This window comes from Nomascus leucogenys, chromosome 19 (genome assembly GCF_006542625.1).
Source record: "Nomascus leucogenys isolate Asia chromosome 19, Asia_NLE_v1, whole genome shotgun sequence".
Taxonomy (NCBI): domain Eukaryota; kingdom Metazoa; phylum Chordata; class Mammalia; order Primates; family Hylobatidae; genus Nomascus; species Nomascus leucogenys.
In genome coordinates, this window is record NC_044399.1 from 48,502,368 (window position 1) to 48,521,557 (window position 19,190).

General features: G+C 39.4%; 1 protein-coding gene across 5 annotated transcripts in view; it reads left to right on the top strand.

Annotated features, from left to right (window-relative positions):
• ATL2 (atlastin GTPase 2) overlaps nt 1-11,666 on the top strand; it is an 82,538-nt gene extending 70,872 nt beyond the window's left edge. Inside the window, exons 10-15 of one of the 5 annotated variants that reach the window (XR_004026976.1) lie at nt 5,301-5,357; nt 6,313-6,384; nt 7,065-7,496; nt 8,944-8,958; nt 9,054-9,288; nt 9,532-9,622. Coding sequence is in view for 4 of the 5 variants with exons in the window: in XM_030799761.1 (XP_030655621.1) it covers nt 5,301-5,357; nt 6,313-6,384; nt 7,065-7,496; nt 8,944-8,958; nt 9,054-9,161 (684 nt within the window). In the remaining variant the exon portion in view is untranslated. Of the gene's footprint in view, nt 1-5,300; nt 5,358-6,312; nt 6,385-7,064; nt 7,497-8,943; nt 8,959-9,053 lie in introns of all 5 variants that reach the window. The other 4 variants (XM_030799761.1, XM_030799760.1, XM_003262750.4 and 1 more) reach the window with 4 other exon arrangements.
• The last annotated feature ends 7,524 nt before the right edge of the window (nt 11,667-19,190 follow it).

Here is a 19,190-nt window from a genome sequence, read left to right on the forward strand (position 1 = left end):
TTCCAAAATTCCTCGTTATTGATTTTATCCCATTGAGAGAAGATACTTGACATAATTTCAATTTTTTTGATATTTTTTTTTTTGAGACCAAGTGTCGTTCTTTTGCCTAGGCTGGAGTGCAGTGAAGCAATCTGGGCTCACTGCAACCTCTGCCTCCCAGGTTCAAGTGATTCTCCTGCCTCAGTCTCCCAAGTAGCTGGGACTACAGTAATGCACCACCATGCCCAGCTAATTTTTGTATTTTTAGTAGAGATGGGGTTTCACCATGTTGGCCAGGCTGGTCTCAAACTCTTGACCTCAAGTGGTCCACCTGCCCTCAAGTGGTCCACCTGCCTTGGCTTCCCAAAGTGCTGGGATTACAGGCATGAGCCACCGTGCCCGGTCCTCTTTCTTTAGTTTCTAATAATACTTGCTTTATATATCTGGGTGCTCCAGTGTTGGGTGCATATATATTTACAGTTGTTATATCCTCTTTAGGCTGAATTGATCCCTTTATCGTTATATAATGACCTTCTTTGGCTGATATAAGTGTAGCTTCTTCTGCTCTTTTTTTGGTTTCCATTTGCATGGAGTATCTTTTTCCATACCTTTATTTTTAGTCTCTGTGTCTTTATAGATGAAGTGTGTATCACCATTTTTTAAAACCCATTCAGCCACTCTGTGCCTTTTAATTGGAGAGTTTAGCCCATTTACACTCAATGTTACTGATAAGTAAGGAGTTAACCTCTGTCATTTTGTTACTGTTTTCTGGTGGTTTTGTGGTCTTCCTACCTGCCCGTCTTCCTCTTAGTGAAGGTGATTTTCTCTGGTGGTATGTTTTAATTTCTTTTTATTTTTCGTGTATCTGTTATATGTCTTTTGAGGTTACCATGAGGTTTGCAACTATAATATATTTATTTTAAACTGATAACACTGATTGCCTAAACAAACTAAATAACAAGGAAAGAGAAAACTAATAGAAATTCTACACTTTAACTTCATCCCCCAACTTTTTAAACTTTTCGTTGTTTCTGTTGATGGTATACTATGTCTGGAAAAGTTGTGGTTGTTAATATTTTTTATAGGTTCGTCTTTTAGTCTTTCTACTCAGGATATGAGTAGTTTACACACCACAATTAGTATTATAATATTCTGTTTTTCTGTGTATTTACTATTACCAGTGAGTTTTGGACCTTCAGATCATTTCTTACTGCTCATTAAAATCCTTTTCTTTCAGATGGAAGAACTCTCTTTAGCATTTATTGTAGGACAGGTCTGATGTTGATAAAATTCCTCAGCTTTTGTTTGAGGAAGTCTTTATTTCTCCTTCATGTTTGAAGTATTTTCACTGGTTATACTATTCTAGGAAAAATGTTTTTTTCCCTCAGCACCTTATGTCATGCTACTCTCTCCTGGCCTGTAAGGTTTCCACTGAGAAGTCTACTCCCAGATATGTTGGAGCTCTTTTGTATGTTGTTTGTTTCTTTTCTCTTGATGCATTTAGAATCCATTCGTGCTTCTTCTTCTTCTTCTTGTTTAATAGAAATGGGGCCTTGCTATGTTTAACAGGCTGGTCTCCAACTCCTGGCTTCAAGTGATCCTCCCATCTCAGCCTCCCAAGGTGCTGAGATTACAGATGTGAGCCACCGTGCCTGGCCTGTTGTTGTTTTTAATAGAGATGTCATTTCTCTACATTGTCCAGGCTGGTCTTGAACTCCAGGGTCAGGCAGTTCCCCCACCTTGACCTCCCAAAGTGCTGGGATTACAGGCATGAGCCACCATGCCCAGCCAGGATCCATTCTTTACCCTTGACGTTTGGGAGTTTGTTACATGTCTTGAGGCAGTCTTATCTGGGTCAAGTCTGCTTGGTGTTCTATAATCTTTTGTTCTTAAATATTGGTATCTAGGTTTAGGTAGTTCTTTGTTATTGCTTTGTATAAACTTTCTACCCCTATCTTTTTAGCTACTCCTCTTTAAGGCAATGAACTCTTAGATTTGCCCTTTTGGGGCTATTTTCTAGATCTTGTAGGCATGCTTCATTCTTTTTCATTCTTTTTTCTTTTGTCTCAGCTGTGTATTTTCAGATAGTCTGTCTCCAAGCTGACTAATTCTTCTGCTTGTTCAGGTCTTGTGTTAAGCTCTGAGGCTGGGTGAGGTGGCTCATGCCTGTAATCCTAGCACTTTGGGAGGCTGAGGTGGGCAGATCACTTGAGACCAGTCTGGGCAACATGGTGAAACCTTGTCTCTATAAAAAATACAAGAATTAGCCAAGCGTGATGGCGCATGCATGTAGTCCCAGCTACTTGGGACACTGAGGTAGGAGGATCTTTTGAGCCTGGGATGCAGAGGTTGCAGTGAGCCAGGATTGCACCATTGCACTCCAGTCTGGGAGACAGAGCAAAACCCTGTCTCACAAAAATAAAATAAAATAAAAAAGAGGTTTGGATGCATTCTTCAGTATGTCAGTTACATTTTTCGGATCCAGGATTTCTGCTTGATTCTTTATAATTATTTCAGTCTCTTTGTTCACTTTATCTGAAAGGATTCTGAATTCCTTCTCTGTGTTATCGTGAATTTCTTTTGAGTTTCCTCAAAACTGCTATTTTGAATTCTCTGAAAGGTCAGTTATCTCTGTCTCTCCAGGATTGGTCACTGGTGCTTTATTTTAGTTTGTTTAGTGAGGTCATGTTTTCTTGGATGGTCTTGATGCTTGTGAATATTTGTTGGTGTCTGGACATTGAAGAGTTAGGTATTTGTTATAGTCTTTGCAGTCTGGGCTTGTTTGTACCTGTCATCCTTGGGAAGGCTTTCTAACCATTTGAAGGGACTTGGGTGTTGTGATCTTGGTCACTGCAGCTGTATCTGCATTAGGGACATTTCAAGCCCATAATGCTGTGGCTCTTGCAGATTTGTAGAGATACTGCCTTGGTGCTCTTGGGTAAGATCCAGGAGAATTCCCTGGATTACCAGGCAGAGACTCTTGTTCTCTTCCATTACTTTCTCCCAAACAAATGGAGTCTCTATCTTTGTGCAGAGCTGCCTGGAGCTGGGGGAGGGGGTGACACAAGCACCATTGTGGCCACCATCCCTGGGACTTCACTGGGTCAGACCTGAAGCCAGCACAACAGTGGGTCTTGCCCAAGGCCCATTGTGACTATTGTGTGGTTAATGCCTGTGGTCAGTCAAGGCCCAGAGGTTCTACAATCAGCAGGTGGCAAATCTAGCAAGTTCCCTCTGGCCTTGGGTGGGTCCAGAGATGCTCTCTGGTGATCCGCCCGCCTTGGCCTCCCAAATTGCTGGGATTACTACAGGTGTGAGCCACCACACCTGGCCTTCCTCTCCTTTACTCAAGCAGAAGGAGACTCTCCTCATAGCCACAACATCTGGGAATGTGCTGGGTCACACCTGAAGCCAACACATTTCTGAATCTCACCCAAGGCCCATAGTGAGTACTGCCTGGCTACCACTACTGCTTATTCAGAGCCCAAAGGCTCTTGAGTCAGCAGGTGATGAACCCTGCCAGGACTTGGTCATACTCCTCAAGACAGTGGGTTCCCTTCCAGCCCAGGGTGTGTTTAGAAATCTTGTCTGGGAGCTGGGGACTGAAATTGGGGACTTAAGACTCTGCCTTATGCTGCATTCTACTTTGGCTGAGCTGGTATCCAAATTGCAAGACAAAGTCCTCTTTACTCTCCCTTCTCCTCTCCTCTCAAGCAGAAGGAAAGACTCCCTCTCAGAGCTGTGAACTACACTGCCTGGGCTTGTGTTGGGGGAGTGACGCAAGCAGTCCTTTGGCTGCCCCAGCTGGTGTCTTACTATATCATATGCACCCCAGGTCCACTGGCTTTGAGCCCAGCCCAGCACCAGGACTTGCCCAGGAATTGCAGTCCTTGTGGCTTAGACGGCCTTTCAAGTTTATTCAGGACCTCAGAGCACTGTAGCCCATGGTGGTAGGACTGGGTGCCTAGGGCTGGTCCAAATGCTCCCTCCATGGGTGCCGGCTGAGTTCTTTCCACTGTTGCAGGGCAGCGCTGAGTTTCAATGCAAAAATTCCACAGTCACTGCTTTCGCCTTCCCTAAGCACATAGATTGTCTCTCCGTACCATGTGGTTGCTGCTGAGAGGATGGGGGAGGGGTGGTGTAGGCTATTCAAGACTATTTTTCCTATCCTTTTCAGTGCCTCTTTCAGTGATCTGAAGTTAAAACCAGGTACTGTGATTGCTCACCTGATTTTTGGTTCTTATGAAGGTGCTTTTTTATGTAGGTAGTTGTCAATTTGATATTCCTTGGAGGTGGTGATCACTGGAGGCTTCTATTTGGCCATCTTGCTCTGCCTCCTTCCCAGTTATGAATGAATCTTGTCAGTAGAAAGTTGAGATGAGCCAGGCACGGTGGCTCATGCCTGTAATCCCAGCACTTTGGGAGGATGAGGTGGGCGAATCACCTGAGGTCGGGAGTTCAAGACCAGCCTGGCCAACATGGTGAAACCCCGTCTCTCCTAAAAATACAAAATTAGCTGGGTGTGGTGGCGCATGCCTGTAATCCCAGCTACTCGAGAGGCTGAGGCAGGACAGTTGCTTGAACCCAGGAGGCAGAGGTTGTGGTGAGCTGAGGTCGTGCCATTGCACTCTAGCCTGGGCAATAAGAGTGAAATTCCGTCCCCCCCCAAAAAAAAAGTTGATATGAAAGACCCTATATGGACTTCTAACAAACTCTCATCTTTTCCTTCTTACTCTTAAACCATAAATTAGGTTTTTGTTTTTGTTTTTTCCTTCTTGAGCTGAAATACAATTTAAGCTGGTCAAAGTAAAATACTGGATAAAATTGTTTCTTCAGCTGGATGTGGTGGCACACACCTTGTAGTTTCAGCCACTTGGAAAACTGAGGCAGGAGGATCACTTGAGCCCAGGAATTCGAGGTTGCAGTAAGCTGTGATCATCCCACTGCACTCCAGCCTCAGTGTCAGGGTGAGACCCCATCTCTAAAAAAGAAAGAAAAATTTTTAAAAAATATTAAAACACTGGCAATAGGGGGTAATTGTGAATTTCTTTTCATAAAGAAGATGGCATTTTATATCTAACTTTATGAGTTATAACTTTTATGTTATATTTGTTATAGAAATACCTAGGATATTATCTAGCAGCATATAATTTAATAATATTGAGAATAGGGTTAACTTTGTTGGAATAAGGTGATTTTTAAAGCCTAGAATTTACTTTTAATGGTGTTAATTATTTTTATATTTAATGACTTTTCTTTCTTTGGGGATGTGGAGCCAAATTGCATAACCCGTCAGTCTAACAAATCTTCTCCCTTTTTAGGCTTACATCAAAATCTATCAAGGAGAAGAACTTCCACATCCAAAGTCCATGCTTCAGGTAGAGAGAGTGAGAGAGTGATATGTGTTGTACATATACTTATTTATGAGGGAGAATAAAAATCTTTGCTTTAGAGAGAAATGCTGAAAATGGGGGGTGCTTTTTTGCACGCAGATACATTTTGCTTAAGGCCGTATGTGTCGTGGGTCCTAAGTTTTCATACAATTTTTTTTTTTTTGTAACTGCCGATTGTAGGCCTTCCATGTGTCCAGGCCACCAGAAATAAGAGTCCTCAATACCTTCTCTTCAGATGCTCAAAGTATAGGAAAATTTCTATTTGATAAGATAAGATGGCTTAATGTGGGCCTCTCTGAACTAAGCTGCTTCTATTCTGAGTCTTTGACAATGAATGTTGTTTGAAATAAGTCTTATTTTTATTTGGTGTTAATGATTTAGAGCTACTTCTAGTGAATATAGTCTCATTTTTTTCTCTCTCTTTCAAATGGGGTTCTTTTGGGACAGTGTCATTTTAACCCATTCATATTTTAAAACATTTACTACTTTAGGCTATTTTTCCGTTTTGTAGTAGATTAAACAGTATTTTCTGATAAAACTTCGTGCAATAAGTTTTGTGGGTTTGAAAATGTCTTGTATAATACTGATTATGAGAGAGAGAACCATATGGGTAAGTCTCGATTCCTAACACCTGGAGATCCACATATTTTAGGGTTATATCTATTTATCTTTATCCATTTCCTGAGCATATGTGGTGTTTTCTACAGACACACTTTAACATCAACCTAAGCAAAACAAAATTAGGCAGCAGTCCTATTAGAACCACTTACCATTATATCCTTTATACCAACGTTCCCTTCCATAGGAAAGAAAAACTGGAAGTTACTTTCTCTGGTTCATTTTCAGACTTGTTTATTGTACATAACTTATTGTGTTAATCAGAATTTTTAGAGTCATGGAGTATTTTTTGCATAATAATGGCATATTTTATTTTTTTTAGGCAACAGCTGAAGCTAATAATCTTGCTGCAGTAGCAGGAGCAAGAGATACCTATTGTAAAAGTATGGAACAGGTTTGTACCTAAAATTTAAACTTGATGCTGGAGTGAAAAGATTTTTAAATTTTTTAAAAAAATATTTTAAAAAATATTTCAAAATAATTCAGCTAATTTGTGCAGCTTGTGGTACATTATTCCCTAATTCCCCTTTATGGTGTTTCCTGGAAATAAACTATAAGAAAATAATTCACATTATTAGAAAGCAGAATTTGAGTTAGTAAATTATTATATAAACTCTACTGAAATATCTTCTGACAAATGTGTGATTCAGAGTGCTGTTATTAGTGACTTCTGATGTTAGTAGCATTAGTTTAAGGCCAACAGCAGTTTCTGTACTTGCTTGCTCAAACATTAAAATATCTTTTTGGGGCATTATCTTTTACCCATTCTCTTGCCAGCAATTTTGTGTACTATTATGGTGTATGGATGGTCAAGTGAAGGCAGATACAGAGCTCAGTGTAAAATTTTTTTGTCTTCAGTTTCAGTTAGTCATATTTGGAAAATTATTTTGCTTGAGTAGGTTCAACATATAAACAATAACTAGATTATGATAACCTGTGAGGTATTGTAGGTGAGTTTAAAACTGAATCAATCATGTAAGTGGTTTGACTTTCTGAGACTAAAAACTATAAACAGGAACTTCTTTCAAGTGTTAATTATTTCTAGCATGTAATACTGTAATTCTGTCTGTCCAGGTATGTGGAGGGGACAAGCCTTACATTGCACCTTCAGATCTGGAGCGAAAACACTTGGATCTCAAGGAAGTGGCGATAAAACAATTTCGTTCAGTAAAAAAGATGGGTGGAGATGAGTTCTGCCGTCGTTATCAGGACCAGCTTGAAGCTGAAATTGAAGAAACCTATGCAAATTTTATAAAGCACAATGATGGCAAAAATATCTTCTATGCTGCTCGTACCCCAGCCACACTGTTTGCGGTCATGTTTGCTATGTATATAATCTCAGGACTGACTGGCTTCATTGGCCTAAACTCTATAGCCGTCTTGTGTAACCTTGTCATGGGGTTAGCACTGATATTTCTTTGTACTTGGGCATATGTTAAATACTCTGGGGAGTTCAGAGAAATTGGAACAATGATTGATCAGATTGCTGAAACACTATGGGAACAGGTTGGTATCTATCTTTTGGTTTTTTAGTGACTAATCTTATTTTCCTGTGACTTTCCATCCTTTGCAGTATTTGTACTCCGACTTTGCCTTCATGTGAGGAATGTCAAAAGGATGTCTTCTGTTTTGTTCAGATGTAGAATCTTTATGAATTGAAGATTTTTTCTTTAACGTTATAATTTTAATGTACTTTGGTTAGCCTAAATCTGTACTATCCTCTGGATAGATTCTTAGTTGTAGGCCTGATTATACCAGACGGTGGGCAGGGTCAGAGTCTGTAATGATTTTTTTCTTTGAGGAAAGAAAATATAAACAATGAATGATTTTCAAGGTAAGGAAAAGAAGTTTGGAAGTGGTGCTTTCGGAAAGCCAAAGAAGTTTCTTCCTAATATTGGCAAGCAGCAGTGCAGGAGAAATGCTGGATGATAGACAGGTCTTCATTGCCTTCCATGAAGATGTAGTGATTTCCTGATGTACTATGAGGAACAATCCCGTAGGGATTTCTTACCAAGGAAACTTTGACCTTTGTGTTATGGAAATATTAATTAGTAAAGCGAAGCGCCATGAACAAAGAACCATGCTCCGTCATAATCTTTTACCTCGAACCAGAATTCAAAGCCAGGCTGTGAACTCTTGCCTGCAAGTATCTGCTAAGGAAAGCCATTTTGTGTATCTGCCTCCTGTGTGCTGGAATTACCTGTGGACAGAAAATTCCACTTATGGATGTCATTAAGATGATCTTCGTGAAATACTTGAACATCATGTCAAGGACCAGAATGAAAGCTACAGTTATTAATGACGAACGCTGTAATAGGCATTTCAGATGCCATTTTTGGGCTCATGAAATATTGAGCTTATTTGAAGATGTAGGATATGCAGGTCCATGTTTGTTGTGGCTATAAACTCGAAGATGGAAGAAGCAGACCATTTTTTTGAAGAAAGTTTATTGGATATTGACTTTTCTTGTAATGATGTTATTTTATAAAGTGACCCACTATATTAATTTGGATTTTGTATTTACTCTTTAGAGAAATGCTCTATTCAGATCCCATTGGGAAGCTTATGTTTGGATATTTATTCTATTTAAATTTTTATCTCAATCTCACTGCTTGATGTTTCTTTGATATCTTCTAATAGAAGATGGATGCAAAGCTATCGCAACTTCACTGTTAAAAAATAAGCTATTTTAAAATTTTGGATCATTATTTTCTGCAATATAATTTTCAATAATTGTACAATATCTTCTTTTGAGAAATATTCATCTCTTAAACAGCATTGATTCTAGGATTTTAGAGGTACCATTATTACAAAACACTTAAATGGAAGAATCTAAAGTGTATAAAATCATTTTCAGTACAGTTTAGGTAAGGTGATCAACTAGTCAGAGATCTGTGCTGTGTCAACAAACCTTGTCTAAATTTCTTTGCATTTCTCTTTTCTTTTGCTTCAGAGGAGTCCCAGGAAGGTGAGAAACCTACAGTCTCAAATTCTTGTAGTCTTAAACTCTTTAGCTTCGAGGCACTCTGATTCATTCTCCTAACAAATCACTTCATGTTTTAGGTGTTTTCCAAACTGTTTGAAGTTACTAGACGTCGAATGGTACATCGTGCTCTTTCATCAGCACAGCGACAGAGACTGTCATCCAACAATAACAAGAAGAAAAATTAGACAGTATTTTTAACCTTTTTCTCTATCTGAAGTGTTCACACTTACACATGTAGGACAATTAAGCAGGACCGTCTGGGCCGGTCTGCATAAATGCTGTATACATACCAGATTTGATGCTGCATATAGGGTATGGAATTGCACATCCATCTCACAGGAATTGTAAATGGTTTGAATAAGTGGAAAGTAATTTTTGTTGCATTATAAAATGTCTAGTAGCATCATAAGTTTTTTTGAGAGAAGCATCTTTTTATTTCCCATATTCCTGGTTATTTTCATCATTGCTTTGAATTGAATTTTTATATCTATTTTTATATGTAACTCTTTTTTTACCTCATGTTTTTGTTTGTTTTGCACATTTCTCATACCACAGGTATTGAAGCCCCTGGGTGATAATTTGATGGAGGAAAACATAAGGCAGTCTGTAACAAACTCTATCAAAGCAGGCCTGACTGACCAGGTGTCTCATCATGCCAGATTAAAGACAGACTGACAGTTCATCTCCTCACGGACTCCACTCTCTTTTTTTTTTCATGCTTGCTGTACAATGAGAACTCAAATAAAAATAAACCAAAGTTTACAATCAACTGTAGAAGTAGTTTAGTGTAACTGGCTTCACAGATGGCTGCCACAGAGTGTGAAAATTGTTTGTTAGTTTTAAGCATTCTTTTAATGGCTCCTAAGACATGCAGATTGACTGAGGAGCATTGGTTAATCATGCACCTTTGTGCCATGTTTAATTCTTTTATTTCTTTTTACTTAATCTAATGTTAGTGAATTTGTCTTATGTAAAAGGATATTTCAGGGAAATATTTTCAGAAATCTATTTAGAGTCTCTAACACAGTGTCCCATTGAAATTTTAATTTTTAGAGAATTTATGAATCACTGTTTCAAGAACCAGATTGGAATGACAATGAAGCCTTTATTGAGCCACTACATTAAAAGTGTATATTGCTTTACTGCCTTCAATACCAGTATTACATAAATGCATGTATCAGAAACTTCACAGAAATTACATGACAACTCTTGTAGCTAAGAAAGTAATTCTGAGGTGTACATTTGTCTTGCCTTTTTAAATTTATAAACTTGCCCTAAAAGGAGATGCATATCTGGGAAACTGAACTGTCTTTTTGCAGTTTAGCCTTCATGTACATAAAATATGCCATTAATTTTATTGGGGAAGAAATTCCATCCAAAAATGTTGCCTACAGCTATGAGTTAAGAGTGTCTGTACAGTGTGTAGCTTTTATTTTCTAAAATCACAGATAGGGCATGTATATGACTTATAAATATATAAATACGATTTTGTATTAAAAGTTTTGTAGTTTATGGCAAAATCTGGTCCTGTGGTAGGCTAAATAAGTACAGTCCCTGTGAAAGGAATGTTTGTGGCTCATGTCAGTGTGTGAATGCATAGACAATTTGAAGTTTTTGATATATTTGTGATATTTATCTTGAGCACTGCAATCTCACCCCCCCAAGGGAATTCAATGGGAATGTTTATTGTGACTTTGTCGTCTGTTGCATTTTAAAGTTATTTCCTGTAATTTATTTTCAGTACATAATTAAAAATTTGTTGTATATATAAAATGAAACTTGTGATTCTTTTTTAAGGAATTTTTCAAGTATGTATTCCACTACATAATCCACATTTGTTTATAGTGAAAAGAGCATGAGCAGGAAACACCCCAGTTGAGAGCTCTAAGGCGTTGTACCCCAAAGCTAAGCTTGTAAAAAGTTACTTTTCTGTGTCTTGTCTCTATAAGGGAAAACCTATGATTAGCTTAGTTGTAGATGGGGATTATTAATTTCTTTCTCTCTTCTTTTTTTGGTGGTATATGTAAGGTTAGCATTTTTTCAGTACTTTTGTGGTCTTCTTTATGAACACCTATTAAAGTACCTAGTTTTGTTTGTTTGTTTTTTGAGACGGAGTCTCTGTCACCCAGGCTGGAGTGTGGTGGCGTGATCTCGGCTCGCTGCAACCTCCACCTCCTGTGTTCAAGTGATTCTCCTGTCTCAGCCTTCTGAATAGCTGGGACTACAGGTGCGTGCCACCATGCCCGGCTAATGTTTTGTATTTTAAGTAGAGATGGGGTTTCACCATTTTAGCCAGGATGGTCTCAATCGCCTGACCTTGTGATCCTCCTGCCTTGGCCTCCCAAAGTGTTGAGATTACAGGCATGAGCCACCACGCCTGGCCCTTAGTTTGCTTTTTAAGCGAAGAGAATGCAGGTGTTGAGTTGCATGCGTGAAAACTCTGAATTTACTTTGGTTGATACACCTTCCCTCCCACTCCCATTCAGATTCTGTTTTTATATGGATTGTATTTGTTTCCATCTGTATTAAATTGCTAACTTATCTATTCTTAAAGAATCCACCTGAAAAGTGTCTTTTTATTTCTTCTGCCACCCTGTTTTATGAATGCTGTGGACTGTTTCTTATGAATGAAAAAATAATTTGTTGTATAATAGATTTTCTGAAATTAAAGACAGCTTACCTTTAAAAAGTTACAAAATCTAGACCATTGCCTTTCTTACATTTCTTATTGGAAAAGAGTGCTTTCTTCAAAGAAGACAATTCTCTACAGGATTTAAGTCCATTTCATACTTTTAAGCTTTAGCCTAAACATTCATGTCCTGAATTCCCTCCTTCCCTCTAACGTGACCAGAATGATCTGCGCATCTTGGGTTTTTTCCATTTGTGTCATAGTCGTGGAGTGAGGATGAAAATTAGCTTGAGTTGCTGTGCCTCTGGTAGCCATCTTCTCACTTGGCCAGAGATTACTCATCAAATGACTGTTGTACTTGGATTCTGTTGGGAGCCTCTCTCATACAGAGAATGCGACTTTGGGGAGTCTTCCAGTTATTGGTTCCTGTCAAAGCTAGATTGGGGGTTTCCCAAGAAGCACAGAGAATTGCTCCCTTACCTTCTCTCTACTGAAGTTTTAGATCCTAGGAACCTCTGTCTTTCAGATTTGCATTTTGCTGGAAGTTAGACTGAGGAATTGAGCTGCCCTTAATGTACTCAGTGAAATACAACTTTTATATCCTTTTAGGATTGTGAAATTTGCAGCCGAATGTATCAGCTGAATAGGTCCAAACTGCCTAGAGATACACATGAAAGGGCTTAGGGGAGGGAAGTCGCAGCCTTTGCATAGCTCAATAAGGCACCTCCATATATATGTTAGTACTCTCCATACTCAATGGCAGTCCTGTGTGATAGATAGAAAACCACTTTATCAAAAACAACCTTGGGCATCTCGGGCTTGCAACTTAGGACCCTCTACTACACACCTCCAGAAGTTTGAATCCGTTTGAAGCTTCAGAGAGTAAGTAATGTTCCCAACTCAAGATGCAAGGACTGTCTTGGCTGCATTCCTAGAGGCACTAAGTGGAGAAAGTAACATCTTGCTAATACCGAAACAAGCTGAAAATTACCCATAACATGACCACTAAAAAATGAATCGATGCAAGAAGTGAAAATGTTCCTGTCCATTTGATTGTACACCTGAGAGAGAACCATTACTTTGGTGTGTGCTATTGAAACCTTCCCTCTGCTTATTGACATGTCTATTTATGCATAAAACATACTCTTGTTTTACACAAAAATAGAATTATCCTGCACATGATGTATTTTTTTTTTCATGTAACAGGATAATTTCCTAGGTCATTATGTAATTATTTAATGGTTACTTTGATTCTTAAGGTAGGTGGAGTTTTAAGGAGAGAACAGTAGACCTGGGATCATTGCTGAGATGGCTGGGCTCTGTGTCCCCACCCAAAGCTTATCTTGAATTGTAATCCCCATAACCACCATAATCACCAGGTGGAACTTGGTGGGAGATGATTGGATTGTGGGGGGGGCAGTTTCCCCCATGCCGTTCTCGTGATAGTGAGTTCTCACGAGATCTATTTGATGGTTTCATAAGGGGCTCTTCCCCCTTCACTCATTCAATCTGTCTCACCTGCTGCCACGTAAGACGTGCCTCTTTGCCTTCTGCCGTGATTCCAAGTTTCCTGAGGCCTCCCCAGTCATGGAACTGTGAGTCAAACCTCCTTTTATAAATTACCCAGTCTTGGGTATGTCTTTACAGCAGTGTGAAAATGGACTAAAACAACTGCTAAGAGTTTTCTTTTTATGACAGTTTTCCTCCTATAGTAGGATTGTTGAGAGAATCAAATGTAAAGGAAGGGTGCTTGGGAAGCGGGCACAAGAACAGAAAATCGTGCCCTCAATTTTGCTTGTTTTAAGGCTTCATCTGCTCACTGGCCACCTGTACTTGAAGCTTGTCCATAACTTACTCCCCGACCACCCCCACCCCATCCCCGGCATTTGGGCTGTTATTTAAGAGTTCTCTAACTTTCTGACAAATTTATATGGTAATTAGTAAACAACATACTCATTCTGGAGCCAAATGTGTCTGCAGCCCCTGACAGTAAGAGAGGTCATCTAAAATGGCATGGTTTAGACTTCCCGGTTACAAAACACGGAGACTACCTAAAAACAACCTAGATCTGGAAGAATACTTAAATTTCAATTCTAAGCAAAGGAGATTACCTTGTAGTTAAAACTGAGCTTTGTGCCTAGCTCCACCCCAAGCTTCATGAATTTGTGCTAACGCTTATATAGCAGTTGAGCCTCAGCTTCTTTATCTATAAAATAGGAATAATATTGCCCCTCACAGATGTTAGGAGGGTGTGATGAGAATTTCCACATCCTGGCAGACAGTCTTTTAAATCTTTTTCATGGCGTTGATATTTGTAAACACCTATCTTCCAAATCGTACTTATTTTTAACTTCCTCTGTTTCCTGAAGAGGATAAACAAGATGAATTTTGGAGGGTGGTGGTCATTGTTAATTTTTGTCTATGGAAGAAAGCGTTTGTCAGTACTTCCCCCTAAATAGGTTGAGCTCCTTGGAAAGAAGAAACCATACTTTATGCACTTTTTTTTTTTACATTATCAAACATTTTTGTGCATACTAAATGCTCAGAATATTTTAACATGGACTGGATTAGTCAACTTCACCTCAATCTGCCTTCCATACTTAGGCATATGCCACCTACTGTAGGTAAGCTTGGTGGTTATTTGGCAACTGTGGGATCCTAAATATCAGCGGTTGCTTTTTCTCCCCTTGGCATCAAAATAAACTATGAAGGAATATGATCATTAAAAAAAACCCTCTGGTAAAATAACTTTGGGGGATGGTGAGGGTAGGCTACCTTATGGATTTGGGTTATCCTATTTTTTTTTTTTTTTTTTTTTTGAGACGGAGTCTCGCTCTGTCACCTAGGCTAGAGTGCAGTGGGACAATCTCAGCTCACTACAACCTCTGCCTCCCAGGTTCAAGCGATTCTCCTGCCTCAGCCTTCCGAGTAGCTGGGATTATAGGCACCTGCCACCACACCTGGCTAATTTTTGTATTTTTAGTAGAGGTGGGATTTCACCATGTTAGTCAGGCTGATCTCAAACTCCTGACCTCAGGCAATCCACCCACCTCAGCCTCCCAAAGTGCTGGGATTACAGGCGTGAGCCACCACACCTGGCCTGTGTTATTTTTAAAACTTAAGTATACTGATTTGATCTAATGCAGCTTCCTAAGTATCTGCTTATAAGTCCTACCAGAATTGGGTTTACAGGCCTGTATAATGTGTGTTTATCTCCAAGAGGGATGTTTATATTATTTAGAGAGGACAGGGCAGTTTTTCCTGGGAAGACTGAAGGTTTTCTGTGTGTCGGGGGGTATAAACATGTTTAGCATCTATACTGAATGCTGCCAGTGCTCATGCAATAGCCTTGGGGTGGGTATTCTTATCTCTGATTTTATAGAGGAGGCATCCCAGGTTCAGAGAGGTCCACCACATTTACCAAAGTGAGGGTGCTCTGGGATTGGAAACCAGGTCTACTGGCTTTAGAGTCCAGAGGGCTATGTACTTACCCACCCTATCACACCACTGTGAAGAATAAATAATCCCACCCAGAGAAGAGGAAGGAGAGAGAAGGGTCAACATCAAGAAGGAATACAGCAATGGTTCAGTGTGGCTCTGCTAGGGAGTTACTGAAGGGCAGAGTCGGATGTAGGAGTGGAATTGAAGTCTAAAGACCTGGGCAAGATTGTGAAGGGCCTTTCAGATCAGGTAGAGGGGCTTGACATTTAGATATTAAGGTTACACGGATGATTCTTAGAAAAACAGTACAGCTAAGCGGCCAATTCTAATACTTTAGTATAGTTTCTCAAAGTATGAATTTTTATTTTTATTTTTTAAGGGATGGGGGTAGGGTCTCAAACTCCTGGGCTCAAGCAGTTCTCCCATCTCAGCCTCCCAAGTAGCTAGGACTATGGACATGCACCACTCCACCTGGCTCGCTTTTTATTTTCGATTAGAGTCACCTGGAGTGCTGTGTGGGCCCCACCCACATTGCATAGTGAATATATTTATTTTTTATTATACTTTAAGTTCTAGGGTACATGTGCGCAACGTGCAGGTTTGTTACGTATGTATACATGTGCCATGTTGGTGTGCTGCACCCATTAACTCGTCATTTACATTAGGTATATCTCCTAATGCTATCCCTCCTCCCTCCCCCCACCCTGCACAGTGAATTTAAATCTGTATTTCTACCAGGTCTCTCAGATAATGCTAATGCATACTGAAGCCTGAGATCAGTGTTGTGTTTCCTAATGAGTAGCAGAATTATGGATTTCTCCTGCTGTTTTTATACTTTTCTGATTAAGAAAGCTTTCTGCACAGACAGAGCTGAAATTATGTTGTTGTGTTGTTTCTCTGGGAGGAAGGTGGAGCTTGTATTGGGAAGGAAAGATCTTGGCAATAGATTGAAAGTGTGCTCTTCTTCCATATTAAAGTAAATGTTGTCTCTCAAATTACAGACCCATTCTCAAGCTTGGATATTCTTTCAAACTATGTCATTTTGCTTCACAAACTTTGTACTTGTTCTTTCCTTTTAAATACTTTTGTGAAGGAACACAATAGTTTTGGACATAGCTGATGATTGCAGTCTTCTTTCATTTCATTAGGGAAATGTTTAAGAATGATTATGAGACTTCATAATGTTCCCTGTTCTTTCATCAGCTTTTAAATACAGAGAAAAGAACCTCAGGACTAAATTGTATAAATCAGTAGATCGTACCTCCTATCAAAGTATAATCCTTAAAATTATACATGACTGTCGTCCAAATACACAATGAATACATACTAAAATTTATTCAACTCCTTAATGAGGAAACCAGAGATGGCAAAAGGCTGTTTCAAAGCAGAATTGGAGAAATAGGAGTTATGTAGTCCACCAGGAAGGGCATTTTGAAATGAGTATGCTGAGTAATGTGAGCCCTTAGTAGTAAATGGCAACACCAAATAGATCTAGATCAGCGAGTCTCAGACTTGAGTCTCAGGATCCCCTTCGGCTCTTAAAAATTGAGGCCCCCAAATGATCTGCCAATATTTATCTTATTAGAAATTAAAACAAAAATGTTAAAACATTAAAAAATAAGCCCATTATATGTTCACTTTTAAAAATTGTATAAAAAGTATGCAACATGCCATTTTTATATAGTGAAGTGATATTATAGTCAAGCAAATTAACATATTCATTATCTCACGTGGTTACCCCCTCCTTTTTTTTGTACTAAGTGCACCTAAAAGCTGTCTTAGCAGATTTCCAATATACAATACAATATTATTAACTGTAGTCCTCATGCTGTGCATTAGATCTCTAGACTTACCCTTTGACCTACATCTTCCCATTTCCCCTGCTCCTGGTAACCACCATTCTACTCTCTGTTACTGTGTATTTGATTATTTTCCCCTTTCTTTCTTTTACTTTTCAATTCCACACATAAGTGAGATCATGCAGTATTTTTCTATGTTTGACTCACTTCAATTACCATAACATCCTTTAGGTTCCTTGTCACAAACGGCAGGATCTCCTTTTTTAAGGCTGAATAATATTTCATTCTGTGTGTGTATATAGATACACACTAGATATACACACGCAATCTGCTAGGATTCAATACATAAAGAAATATATAAATTTCTTTAGCAATTTGCCTAGAAGCCTTCTTGATAGGCATGTTAAGCAATGTCCCTGTATGACTTTGAAAGGACATGATCTACTGCCTTTTCCTTTATTTTTAAGTTTTAGATATTTTTTCAAAGCTCATGTCATGCTCCTTTTACCAGAAACAGATTGGGTCAGACCAAATAAATTCCATGTGTAAACAGTAGAAATTGAGACTGTATTATAAACTCCTTTCTTTAAGCAATCCCCCTCAAACAAAAGCCCCCTTTTTTAAATTCAATCTGAAATATGCACAAGAAAATTTGAAAGTAAAAAGACATTCACCCTTAAGATTTTGATGTACTCATCAGAGATAAACACCGATGCCATTTTCCCCCTTCTCAGCTGTTATTTGTGTTAGTGTGTACAAGTAAGTGGTCCTCTGTATTTGGGGGTTCTGCATCCATGGACTCGGCCAGCCTCGGATGGAAAATTGAAAAGAGTGGATGGTTGCATCTGTACTGAGCATGTACAGTACAGACTTGTTTTCCTTGTCATTATTCCCTAAACAACTAGTTTCATAGCATTGACATTGTATTAGTTATTATAAGTAATCTAGAGATGATTTGAATCATATGGGAGGATGTGTGTAGCTCCTATGCAAATACCAGGCCATTTTCTATAAGGGACTTGAGCATTGTGGATTTTGGTATCCACAGGGATCCTGGAACTGATCGCCCATGGATACTGGGGGATGACTGTATTTGAAAGTTTGGTTACTGTGCTGTATGTACCCTGGCCTTACCCCCTAGAGATTCTAATTCAGTTGATCTGTGTGCAGGCATCAGTATTTTCAAAAGTTCCCCAGATGATTCTGTTGTGTGGCTAGGACTGAGAACCACTACCTAATCTAACCCCACCTTCAACTCTTCCATGGCCTCCCACTCCTGTCTTTTGTGTTCTCTATAATCCATGGTCTGTTATTAGCAATTTGCCCAAACAGTTTTTCTCTGTGTGTGCATTCTCTTCATTTTTCACTTTAACTGAAACCCTGGTGTCTTCTATTCCCCTAGTAGAATGTCTCCCCTGCAGCCCTCTCAAGGCTGACTTTCTCCCTCCCTAGCTACTGCTGGTCCTAACAGAGGTGATGTTCCTGTGCTCCATTGCTCCTTTTCAAGTCTTTTTTCTATTAAATAACAAATAAAACGGCTTCTTTAAAGTTGTCAGACTTTTCCACTTGTCACCCCAACTTACTGTGGGCAATCTACTGACCTCCCTACCACACCCTCTCCTTCGTTGATAACTCTGGCACCTGGCTTCCAGCCTTCTTCTCTTGTTCCTTCTGTGGTCATTCTTGGATCCTTAATGCCACATGAATGACTCATCCCATCCCTTGATTTCTTCAGCCGCCAAAAGACCTCCTTTCCTCCATGTCTACTCACTCTTAAGTCATACCTTGATGACTTATCTCACTACTATGACACTCACTACTATGTCATTACTACCTCCCAAATCTAGATTTTATGGCTTCCTTTCAGTTCATTGACTGCAGTGTTTCCTTTCAAACAATCCTCTAATCTCACTGAAGCCTTATCCTTTCACCCTACTCCTTATTCATACATATTGCCCTCATCTCCTTGCCTTCTTACTCAGCTAAGATGCAGTGGTCCAGCACTACAACCATTCCTTTATAAATATCCTTAGCTACTCTGTGTACCCACTTGATGAAACTTCAACTCTGTTTATAAACCCAAGTCTCTACCTGTACCTATACCTAGCAGCTGAATATTGTTGGAGAAAAATCATGGAATCCTGCTATCTTTTTTTTTTTTTTTTTTGGTTGAGCACAGAGGACTTTATTGATGATACATGACAAGGTGGGACTCCCTAGACCCCTGCCTCTTCAGGGGGTCTGCATGGGAACTGTGAGGAGGGGAGATTCTCAGTGTGGTAGGAGACCTAGTGCAACAGGGAATTCCTAGCAGCTGAGGACCTGAGGCTGGTGGTCTGGGGGTT